The following is a 12,431-nucleotide window of genomic DNA, read 5'->3' as shown; positions in this document are numbered from 1 at the left end:
TTATTGTTTTTTAATGATCGTGAGAGAAGATGAGAAAGCCTGGCTGTGGCAGGAAGTTGGAGATAAGGGCAAAACAGAGATCATGGGCCCCTAGGCTGCTGCATTGCAGGGAGAGACCAGTGCCCTGGGGCTGTGTTGCTTCTACCTCAGCTGTGAGACCCGCCACAGCTGTAGGAATTCCCCTGAGCTATCTCTCTAGGGTGAATTTGAAGACAGGCCCAGCCTCAAAGCTTCAAATAAAGGAACAAACTTATAAATATTTGTGAACATATGTCCTTGAACCATGAATAGAATTTCCTAACCCATCTAGATGAAGCTTTTTTCTCCTTTCCTCATGGTGTCATTGCAGTTTTTTTCTTAATTGCTATTTTTTCCCCTATCTATTAGGAATGAATATTGGAAAAAGGGGTTCATTAGCACAATGTCTGGTGCCTACTGCCTCAATGAATGATACCTGTAGGGTAAAGAAAATATCAGGCTTTTCTGCCCTTCCGCCATCAGGATAGATGATGGATCCTTGTCCTGAATGCATGCCTGATGGCGGGCACCTGGAATAGGGTGTGGGCATAGGTAGATGGGATTCAGCTGAGGTAAGACTGTGCTTTTAAGGGCGGCGTCACGGGGGGACGCCAGCAGCACCAGCACCAGCACCAGCAGCAGCAGCAGCCGCAGCCGAAGCCGAGAAGCAGCAGAACGAACGCTAGAGAGCCCAGATAGAGTGAGGACTTGCTGGGGGCTGGGAGGCCTGCCAGCCTCCCAGCCCCCCAGCCAGCACCCCTGCCTGCCATATGCCTGGTGAACCCCAAATAAAAAACCTGCAAAACTACTGAGGACTCTGACTCCTCCTTTACCCGATCTGCATGGGATCAGAAAACCTGCCTTGTGCCCTGTCCTGCCCCTTACAATTGGCGTAGTCGGCAGGATCCATGCAGACGGGTATTGGAGCCCTCCGAAGACCTGGAGGGACTAAGGAGAACAGACTTTGCCTGTGACGACGCTGGAGGCACCATGGCGGTATAGAAGATGGATACGTCCACGAGCTACAGGATGAGACCTGGCATGAAGGAGACGCCCGAAAGGACCAGCCAACGACACCGGAAAGGACCAGCCAACGACACCGGAAAGGACCAGCCAATGACCCCTGAGGCAGCAGGCCATTGCTGAAGCAGGGAGAGGCCAATGGATTGATAGACTGATGAACTGATGATTTTGGACTGACAATCCCGCCAGAAGGCGGAGGACCTTAGCAGGTTATGTTTATTTTTTGAGAATCTGGGGGTGGCCAGTGGGCCTAGATGGCCAAAAGCAGCCTGTGTATGCCCAGTGGCCAGGTGGAGGAGAAAAGCCAACTAAGGTGGCAAAAGCTGGTACTGATGCTAAGTTGAGAAGCCCTAAAGCGGCTGTTAAGCAGCCTGGGTATGCTGAAGCCCTGTGAGTCTCGTAAAATCACCTATGGGTGATGCCCTGCTCATTCTTGAGTGAGGGTGAGGAGCTGAGGAGCCCGTCCTTGGGGGACGGGTGGGGAATGTGGCTTGGGGTGGAGCCCAAGCCAAATGCAAAGTTTGGATCCCCAACCCATGTGCTTGTGCAGTGGGTTGGCTTGAGAGCAGGGGTCTGTGAGTCGCATGGGTGGCCATGAAGGCCGAGTGTTGGAGCGACTGCAGACAGAAACCCTGAGGGTTGGCGATTACCCCCAACAGAATAAAATTGCCAATCCCAGAGCTAGTGCATCCTGGGGGTGGATGCTGTGTGTGCCTTGTAGCCGAGACTACAGCCAGAGAAGGCCAGGAAGCCTGACGGCTCCTGGTGTGTTATAGCAGATGCCGTGTGTGATTTCCCTCCCTCGTATGAGCAGTGCCTTCGGCAGCAGATTTGGTGGCTCATCTGCTGGTACCAATAATTGTCTTTTGCACTTGGTTGGTGCCCTGCCTGGACTTATTTGTGTTCTGTTGTATTTTGTTATGTTGTATTTTGTTATTTGATGTATTTGCTTTTGTGGGCCATGGCTGCATTGTTTGTTTGCTTAGAAAATTGTGTATATATGTATAGACTGTATGGCAGAAAACCCTGAGGGGGTGGACTGTAGGGTAAAGAAAATATCAGGCTTTTCTGCCCTTCTGCCATCAGGATAGATGATGGATCCTTGTCCTGAATGCATGCCTGATGGTGGGCACCTGGAATAGGGTGTGGGCATAGGTAGATGGGATTCAGCTGAGGTAAGACTGTGCTTTTAAGGGCGGCGTCACGGGGGGACGCCAGCAGCACCAGCACCAGCACCAGCAGCAGCAGCAGCCGCAGCCGAAGCCGAGAAGCAGCAGAACGAACGCTAGAGAGCCCAGATAGAGTGAGGACTTGCTGGGGGCTGGGAGGCCTGCCAGCCTCCCAGCCCCCCAGCCAGCACCCCTGCCTGCCATATGCCTGGTGAACCCCAAATAAAAAACCTGCAAAACTACTGAGGACTCTGACTCCTCCTTTACCCGATCTGCATGGGATCAGAAAACCTGCCTTGTGCCCTGTCCTGCCCCTTACAATACCTTTCTGTGTTTCCTTGTTCCCTTCTTGACTTCGCAGCTATATCACGAACACGATGAGCCAGATAAAACAGTCCAATGTGAGTTAGGACATTTCAAATCTATGAGTTAAGGAACCTCTGTGATTTTATAGTCTACTTGTCTCGTTTTATTGATGAGGCAAATGAGGCTCAGAGAAGTGAAGAATCTTAACAATAGTCACACAGCATGCTGGGGCAAGAACCCCAAAGTCTTGACTCCCAGTCTCATGTTCATTCAGAATCAATACTATACCTGCTTCTCTGCTTTTTGGGTGAAAGGAGAGATTTCATTAAGATCCACATGAAGACCAGTTCTGGATTCAATATTTGCTGTGGTAGAAATCAGAGAGAAACGCATCAAGGTTGTCAGATCTAGGGCTCATGAATTTTTATAAATATCACATACATACCAGCCTAGTTCATATATGCAAGATTATAAGCAAACACACATCTATGACATTCATATTTACTCACCAAACAACATTCACAACCTCTCTGGGCACAGTCTAAACACTGTGCTGAAATACAGTGTGAAGACCTTATATGCTAATTTTTATTTTTCTTGTTTTGGTTGTTTCTCAAAAGAACAAAAGCAAATTCCTTGTGCTGCTATAATTCAGATAAAGCTGAAATTAAAAAGGAAATATTGATGGAAAAAATCTGCTGATGCTGTTGAATATAAATTTTGTATGATGCACTTCAATGCAGTGGAAAAATGCTTCTACAGCCTTCCAGATGGAGAGATCAGAGATATTCCTTTCCCCTCATGTGTGGAGGGGCAACAGGAGAGGTGGAATAATGATGCAGTGACAAAAGGCAAGGGGTTGGAAGGGGAGGCAACAGAAATCATGGCATGACCATGAGGGGCACCAAGCAGACACAGAGCATGTTGTTGGCCTATGAGCACACAGCTCCCCTCGGAAAGCTGTGTGTGTTTGTGTGTGTGTGTGTGTGTGTGTGTGTGTGTGTGTATGACTACTGCTCTCTACAGGTGTAGAGGCTGAGACTCAAAAGGTAAAGTAACCTATGGCGGGGGGGTGCAACTAGTGAGATTTTTGAGTAAGGATTTGTTCTGAGACCTTCTGCCTGAAGCCCTGAGATGAAAATAGCATTTATTTTGTCTTTCTTTTTTTACCCCAAGAAAGTAAATTTAATGTTTATAAAGGAATGTTTATTTGAGGTACAGATTTAGCTAAGTACATGGCTCTACTGACAATGATATTAGTCTCTGGTGGGGACCAGAGTCCAAAAAAAAGTTTTTTCCATAATTGGTACTCATAAGTACCTCTTTTAAGAGCCTGTGGCCATATGTCACTTTGCGTCTCTCTCTTGGACATGAAGCCACTACTCAGTCCTTATGGACTGGTCTTCCCTTTATTGTTTCTCAACTGTCCTATTTTATTTGAGAATGGCTTCTGCACAGATTTAAAACATTTCTTATTTAAGACAAATTGGGAAACTGAGGCCCAAGAGTAGTTTCCTGTTTTGTTCAAGATCATATCTTGAAATAGCACAAGATCAGATCAAATCTTATGACTTGGCATGTCATACTTCCCAACACATCACAATGCCTCCTGTTGGTTTCATTTGAGTTTGCCACATCACAGCTGCTTGGCTGCAATCCATCCTCTGGATGAGTCCAGCCTAGCAGAATAGTGTTGTGATGAAGTTCACTTCACTTGTGGCTTGGAAGGAGTCAGGGGTCTCTTAGAAATGAAACTTATAAATTCTAACACATAAGGAAAGTTCTTGCAACACCAGGAGAATGAATCAGTCAGCCAGAGTTCAAGAAATGTAAACACATTTTTAGATAGGAGACTGAAAAATTGCTTAGGACTTCTCCATTTCTTGGGTCAAGACCCTAGTAATTTACTGAGGTCCAAGCTGTCAAAGAGGAGACACAATTCAAACTGCATTCCAGGGAGATAAAGCAATGGGATGGCAGAGCTTCCTCTCTGAACAACATGGCAGGATTTATCCTTGTTATCAAACTGAAGAAACTGACTAGCCCCATCGACCAACGTGGGCAACTGGCTGTGAACACAGACCTGCCTTTTTCATCATTCTGGAGCTGGGGTGCACATTCACAGACTGCACGCTGCGCAACTTGCAGGCCCGCCCTAAACTGGGGCCCAGTCTATGATGAACATTTCTGCCACTAAAGAGATAAAACACATTCCTTCTCTGGCTGCCCACCATCAGGCCCAAGCAGATTTTCAAACGCTAGCATTAATCTAACCACAGGCTTTTAGCAGGGAGATAGCATTCCTGCCAGATAATCAGGCTGTTTCTGAGATGACCCTGAGTAGATGAGGTCTCATCCCAAACCTCTTCTGCCTTCTTCAAATCATGGGATCCTTCACTAAACACTCAAAACTTGAAAAGCAGGGAAGAACATCTGATTCTAGCATGGAACTCAGTGCCTTAAAATGTCTGTCTATTTAAACCTATGTTGACTACGTTTGATTCCCAAGTTGTTCATTGTTTTAAATAAAAATGTAATGCAAATCATAGTTCTTGCTATTATTTCAGAAGACTTATTTCCTTTGGTATGGTATGTTCTGGTGGGCCCATCTGGTATTAGAATAGAGCCTGAATCCTAAAAAGTCACCTTATAAGGCAAGGTGGGTCCCCTGGTGCCTTCATAAATTTGTCTCAGGACTTGGGAAAAAATATCAGACCCACAGTTTCCAAAATGGCCAAACATTCAGTGGTTACCAGGGTAGTAACTATTGGCGGTAAGGGAGGGAGCTTTTTAAAATATGTTTGGGCCATTTCTGACAACATACAAATTTCTGAGGATCGAGTAACCTTTGACTGCTCATATGTACTTCCCCTATAATTTGGGGGGAGGGTATATCCATTGCTAAATAGATCTTGGACTCTTTGTACATGAACTTGTAGACCCTGGAAAGAACCTATCAGAGGAGGCCTACAAGTTAGTCTTTGCACCTGTATGGTTTTGTAATTTTGTTCAAAAATGGAAAATGCAGGGGCAAATTCTAGATTATTAAAAAAAATCTTCTCTGCATAAACTAAACCATAAAAGGAAGGATAATAAGGTTCCTCTACATAGCTTTTCTTTCCTTAAGAATCATATCTAAAAATACTTTATTTTATATGATATGACTCAAGACACCTATGACCATTAGAATGTTTGTTGTGTTGTAATAAATCTTGAGTATGCTTGTTTAGAGGAGACCAAGACCCATGATGGCCTTTTGATATTATCATTATCAAATTCTTAGGACAAGATTTAAGACCTTGTTTATGCTACATATTTTCACTTTAAATCTTCCTGGATGAGGAGGAGGGTGAGACGGGTATATCAAACTGTTGCTTAAGACCTGAGAAAGTCTCTAAGCTAAAGAATATACTCCAGGGAGCTCTATTAAAGGGGCCAAATAGACGGACCTAGAAGATATGAGTCAGTCTGAAGTTATATATGGAAATGCTTAGTAAAGGCAAGTGTAATATTTTTCTTCCAAATTGGAATAATAGTTCTTTCACTTATGTCCTCTTAGACCAATCCTAATTCAGACTCAAGGGTCTGGCTTTAGCTTTCGGAATACCAACTTCTCTCAAAAGTTCATAAATTATTTTTTATGGAGCGGTCCAAAGGCACATGGCAGTTTACCAAACCCAAAATGGAAGGCAAACCTGATGATGGAATTTAACTTTGAGTTGTGTGGCAACAACATGAGAAACCCTCCAATCCAGATACACCTTTGGATTAATAAGGATACCTGTGATGGAAGAAGGGAATGTAAAAAAGAGGCTGAAGATGGATTTACAAACAAAGCAGCCAACAAATTCAATTCATGTGGTGCTGTTAATTCTGCAGAAAATATTATTCTTGGTCACTTGCTTTTAAACAAGGTCTAGACATCTGGTCTCCTCGTCTCTGGTCTTATCTACTTAAATCCATTCTCTACATAGCTGGGAGAGTCATTTCTCTAAAATAAAAATCTGGTTATGCTGATTCCTATATAAGCAGGATCTTATAGTCTTTGGGATAAATTCCTTAGGTGCTTTCTATGACCCTTCATGATCGGGCTCCTGCCTAGCCTTACAGTTGCATTTCTCACCGCTCCCTCCCTTACATATGCCCTGGGATAGAGGCATTATGCTGCACCTCCCCCTGCAGTGACCTTTAGGGCTAATGGCTTTCGCCAAGGTCCTGCTGTGCTGGTCCGTGGCAGCATTACAAAATGCTTACTTTTTCCCCATGCCAACCTTCATGTGGTCCCTTTCCTTGTAACAGTCTCTTTTCTACAGTTGGCTAGTTTCTCTGTATACTCTATGTGTACCATGGTAATTTCTATGCATAGCCTGGATGCAGAGCAGGCTATATTGTTTAGCTTTGTGTAAGTATAGTCTATGACATTTGCAAAAGAACAAAGTTGCCTAATGATGTATTTCTTGGAATAGATCTCCATTGTTAAGTGATGCATGATTTTACATCCTTCGATACTCAGCTTAAGTGTTCTCTCCTTTCAAATGTCTTTTCAGTCTCCAGGCTGATTTAGCCTGCACTCATTCATAACTCTCAGCACACTTCACTATGTGGACAACTTTAAGGCCCCTTAATTGTATTTTTGTGCTACAAATAATAGTTGGCATTAGTAGATAATCAATTAGTGCTTGTTGAATGAATGAATGAACAATCTTTCTTTACTTTGTAAAACAGAGGTACTAATTCCATTGTACATGTCTTATGCTGGCATTGTCATTAATTTTCAAATGAGGAGTTATAGAGGACTAACAAAACAAAAGAAAATGCTTATATCACAAGGATATGTGTGAAAGAAACAAGAAAGAAACTAAAAGGGGAAAAATCTTTAAGAAAAGTTTCATGCTTCTTTATGGTCTTTTTGATAAGAAGATAACACAGTATCTGAAAGGTGATGCAATATGAAACAGTATTTATAGATTACTAGTTATTGAATGTTATAATTTGTTGATCACTAAGAGAAGAAAAATATTAAAATTTTTATTATAGGTTGAGTAATACAACTAATAAACACACATATACACTCACACATAAAGTGTATGGACACTTCAAAATCCATACAAGTTTTAAAATATATTGTACTTAATGCTACTTCACAGATTGAGTGAGGCCCAGATCCCTTGTGTATATCATACAATAAGTGAACCGCAGATCCTATCTGCTTGGAAGGCAAATATCCTAACAATTCCAAGAATCCTTAGATTTGTGAATATCCTTAGTGTATATCATATCTCTAATAAAACTAAAGTAGATCTAAAAAGAGAAGGGGAATTTTTCAGACTCTGAAGGAGTCTATAACTAAAGGATTAGAGTTAATTTGTATAACTATTTATTTTGGCAGGGAATCATCAAATTGTTAGATCTTTTTTAAAAGATTTATTTATTTTATGCATACAAGAACTGGGGTACAGACCAGAGGTACAGGGTAGTGAGAGGATTCACCAGAGACAGAGTGGGGAGCAGAACAGGCAGATTGATTGAAATACACTGCTGAGGGGAGCAGCAGGCGAGACAGGAGAGGTCTGCTGCGCTATGTGGGTATCTCCCTGGCCAGATGGGGATTGAACTGGTGCTGCAGAGCCTGCGGATAGCTTCATAGTGCTATGCTTAACCCCTTGCACCACCAGGCAGGCCCATTTTATTGTCTTTTCTATCAGTAGTCCTACTAGGTGGCCTTCTTTTTTTAGGGATGTGTGTGTGTGTGTATGTGTAAATATGTGTATATGTATACACACACATATATCCCTATTATATACACACACATGTACAAATCAGTGTTCTTTTTATGATTTCACCGGACTATTGCAGATGTCACAATGACTACAGACCATTGTGGGTGGGTACTGGGGGGTTGGGTAGGCATAATCACTAGCTTAATGATGTCATGACATCCATGGCTTGAATTCATGCCTTTGTAAAATGACAAATGATATGTGTCTTTCACTTCTGAGGTCATTTGCAAATAGCTGAAACTGACCTTCAAGTCCATAAATAACACAAATCTACCATCTCTCTATATTTTTAGAATCCTATCATTTTTATATGAAAATATTCATTTGAACCAAAAAACCAAAAAGATGGCATGAAATTGTAAAAGCTCTGGGCCTCCCTGGTGGTGCAGGGGTTCAAGTCTCAGCACTATCAAGCTATTGCCAGCCACTGCAGCTGAGTTTGATCCCCAGCCAGGGAGCTAACCCACAAGGCCAGCAGACCTCTCTTGTCTCACCCAATGCTCCCCTCAGCAGTGTATTTCAGTAGACCTGCCTGTTTTTTCTCCCCACTCTGTCTCTGGTGAATCCTCTCACTCTCTGCACCTCTGACCTAGACCCAGTTTTTGTATGCACAAATAAATAAAAATAAATCTTAAAAAAAAAAGTTGTGAAAGCTCTATTCCAATGAATGGATCTTGGAAATTGCTCTTTCAACTCAATTCCAGGGGTTCTCCAGTATTTTCAGAGTAGTGTTATATCTGTTTTCTTAAAAGCAAGTGGAGAGTATTAAGCACCAGAGAGGTGCTAAAGCACCACAAACAAGATTTGTTTTTTGTTAAGATCGTTGAACAGGGCCTCCCCGGTGGCGCAGTGGTTGAGCGCTGGGTTGCGAAGCTGCCCGCGGCCTCTGCAGCGCCGGTTCGGTCCCCGGCTGCTCCCCGGCCACAGGAGGAGGGTCCCACATGGCGCGCAGACCTCTCCTGCCGCCCGCTGCTCCCCGCAGCAGTGTACTTCGGTCCTTCTGCCTGTTCTGCTCCCCGATCTGGCTCTGGTGAATTCTCTCACCCTCCCGCGCTTCTGACTGTACCCAGTGCTTGTATAAACAAACAAACAAAACAAAACAAACAAATAAATAAATAAATAAATAAAAACATGCCTCTATTAAAAAAAATTATTAAAAAAAAAAAAAAAGATCGTTGAACAAATATGTTTCCTGTATTCTGTGATTTTATAGGCGGTCAACTAGGAATTTGTTTTCCTGCAAAGACTATGTTCTACATAGTGGCTAGACTCCCAAATCATCCTTAAAAAAAAAACCAAAAAACTGTTTAACCCATATTGTAGTTCAATTCTCATTTATCAAATATGTATGAAATACCTAGTTAGTATGTGCCAGAAGCATTGTACCAGATACTGGGGATACTGGTGGATCCTTGCCCTTAAAAAGTGGACAGTAGGGCCTCCCTGGTGGCACAAGGGGTTAAGCACAGCATTATGAAGCTATCCGTAGCCTCTGCATTGAGTTCGAGCCCCAGCCGGCCAGGGAGCAACCCACATGGCGCAGCAGACCTCTCCTGTCTACCCCGCCCACCGCTCCCTTCAGCAGTGTATTTCAGTCCGCCTGCCTGTTCTGCTCCCCACTCTGTCTCTGGTGAATCCTCTCACTACCCCCACACCTCTGGCCTGTACCCCAGTTCTTGTATGCATAAATAAATAAATCTTTAAAAAAAAGTGGACAGTAATGGATAGAAAATTCTCTCAGGTAGGCAATACTGTGAGAGAGGCTGTGATGGCACAGGCACCAGAGGCCTTGTAAACCTGTGGAGGAGGACCTCACCCAGTTGGTGGAGGGGTGGATGGTGCCGAAAAGCTGCCCAGAGGGAGGGCAACTTGAGGACTAAACTGAGGCCTGAGGGATTGGTGGGAGATAAGCGGGAAGGAGGTAAAGTTGTGGGGTAACAGAAAGTGGAATGGTGCTTGCTAGGGTCTGTGGGGAAAGGAAGAATGGGGAGTTGTTATTTAATGGGTACAGAGTTTCAGTTTGGCAAGATGAGGTATTCTGGAGATTGGTTGCTTGACAATGTGAATCAACTGAACACTATTGTACTCTCAAAAAAGTTTCAGATGGGGCCTCCCCGGTGGCGCAGCGGTTGAGCGCTGGGTTGCGAACCTGCCCGCGGCCTCTGCGGCGCCGGTTCGATCCCCGGCTGCTCCCCGGCCACCGGAGGAGGGTCCCGCATGGCGCGCAGACCTCTCCTGCCGCCCGCTGCTCCCCTCAGCAGTGTACTTCGGTCCTTCTGCCTGCTCTGCTCCCCGCTCTGGCTCTGGTGAATTCTCTCACCCTCCCGCGCTTCTGACTGTACCCAGTGCATGTATAAACAAAAACAAACAAACAAACAGATAAATAAATAAACATGCCTATATAAAAAAAAAAAAAATTTAAAAAAAAAAAAAAAAGTTTCAGATGGCAAATATTATGTGCTGTGTATTTTGCCACAATTATGGGGACTACAATGATTTAAGGAAAAAAAATTAATCAATAGAAAGAAAAAGAAAAAAAAATGTCAGGGCATAAGAGGAAATGGGGAATTGTGCTCCAGGCCAAGCGAACAGTGTACTCAAAAGCTGGAGAATAAGAAAGAGATTTGCATTAGCCTAAGGTCTTTTAGTTACTAGAGAAGATAAGGAATGAATGTTGTGGGGTTTTTTGTTTTGTTATGTTTTTTTGCCCCTTTCCAGGATGTAGAACTTGTCATGGGGAAACTCTGAAATAGTCCAAGTTTGTCTTTGGAACTCTCATTTCCCTTTCTGTACCTTTTTCCTTCCCCCTATAACTAATATTCTTCATCAAGCCCTCCTAGGCACTGCACCAGTCCGGCATGTTTTGACCCCCTTAAAACTCTACATATCCCAGGATTACCTCTTTATGCTTCCACAATTTTAGTCCCTCATTGTAGCTGGGTTGCAAGAGGAGAGTCATCCACATTTTTTTTTTTAACCCAAGTATGAATGACTAATAGCTTCTCAGAAGTATGTCTTATAAAAGAATGTTTCTGAAACCCAAGTGATTCTATTACTGAGAATTTAATAATAGAATGAGGTGTAATGGTGACATCTTTGGTTATATATATTAGGAAGAATCTTTTTGGTCAGGAGAACTACCTTCTAAATAGGCTTGACTTGCTTGAATCTGTCTCAGGAGTATGGTTCTCCCAAACTCTTCCTGCTTTCTTCAACTTCTCCCCATATATCTAAAAGTTGCAAATCATTTTCAATGTAACCCACAAAAGGGTGTCTGATTCTGGGTAAGGAGAAAGGCCTGTGCAAAAGAAGCCATTCATCACTATGAGTCCTTAGCCAGGAACTTCCTAACCTCTCACATCTTGTCAGATGAAAATGTGCCTCTTTAGATTCCGGTGATTATTTAATCACCACTAACCATGCATAGTGGTAAAAATGCAGGCTCCTAGGGTTCAAATTCCAGCTTCCTGTCTTAGCTCTGTGACCTTGGACAAGTCACTTAAGCTCTCTGAGCCACATCGTCGCAGATGAAAAATGAAGAAGGTAATAGCATTAGCTTAGATTGTGAGGATGAAGTAAATAGAGGAATCTATTTGGTATTGGCATATCAAAGATAATAATGGTAGCATCATCACATCATCCTTCATCTTTCATTAGAGGATGATTTAAGAAATACTCTGGCCTACTTCCAACCAATGAGTGAGAATGAACACTGAAACTCTTCCCACCATAATCATGATCAGAGTATCTACCCAAGGAGAATGGTAGAAGAGGATAAATCAGAAAGCCAGGTTCCCAAGTATTTCTCAGCTTACAGATTTTGAGGTTGGCAAGCATGTGATTGTGCCTTTTCTCCTTCTAATTTTGCAGTCTCTAGCAAAAACAATTTCCTCCACCCACGTCTGGCTCCAGCCCTCCATCTGTGGCATGGCTTCCTGTTACTATAGCAGGCCCCTCATGCAGGATTCATTGCTGCCTGCTCCAAAATAAGCAGGCAGGAAGACCACACACATTTCCCTATTAATCAAAGACTATTTTTAGGAGAGAGAGAAAGTGTCTACATGTTCATCCTTCCCTCCGATTGAAGCAGAAGCAACAGTGATTGTGGCGGAAGATGAGCTACAAGTTCAACCTA

General features: G+C 43.3%; 1 protein-coding gene across 4 annotated transcripts in view; it reads right to left on the bottom strand.

Moving 5' to 3' along the window:
• Positions 1-12,431, bottom strand: part of KIAA2012 (KIAA2012 ortholog) — a 118,530-nt gene that overhangs the window by 56,688 nt on the left and 49,411 nt on the right. For all 4 annotated transcript variants that reach the window (XM_037523849.2, XM_037523850.2, XM_037523851.2 and 1 more), the window contains one exon: positions 2,805-2,881. In XM_037523849.2, coding sequence (XP_037379746.1) covers positions 2,805-2,881 — 77 coding nt within the window. The remainder of the gene's footprint in view (positions 1-2,804; positions 2,882-12,431) is intronic.

Source organism: Talpa occidentalis, unplaced genomic scaffold (genome assembly GCF_014898055.3).
Source record: "Talpa occidentalis isolate TD23 unplaced genomic scaffold, MPIMG_talOcc4v2.1 talOcc4.3, whole genome shotgun sequence".
NCBI lineage: Eukaryota > Metazoa > Chordata > Mammalia > Eulipotyphla > Talpidae > Talpa > Talpa occidentalis.
The sequence above is the reverse complement of the archived record's forward strand: the minus strand, read 5'-3'. Positions and strand labels throughout refer to the sequence as shown.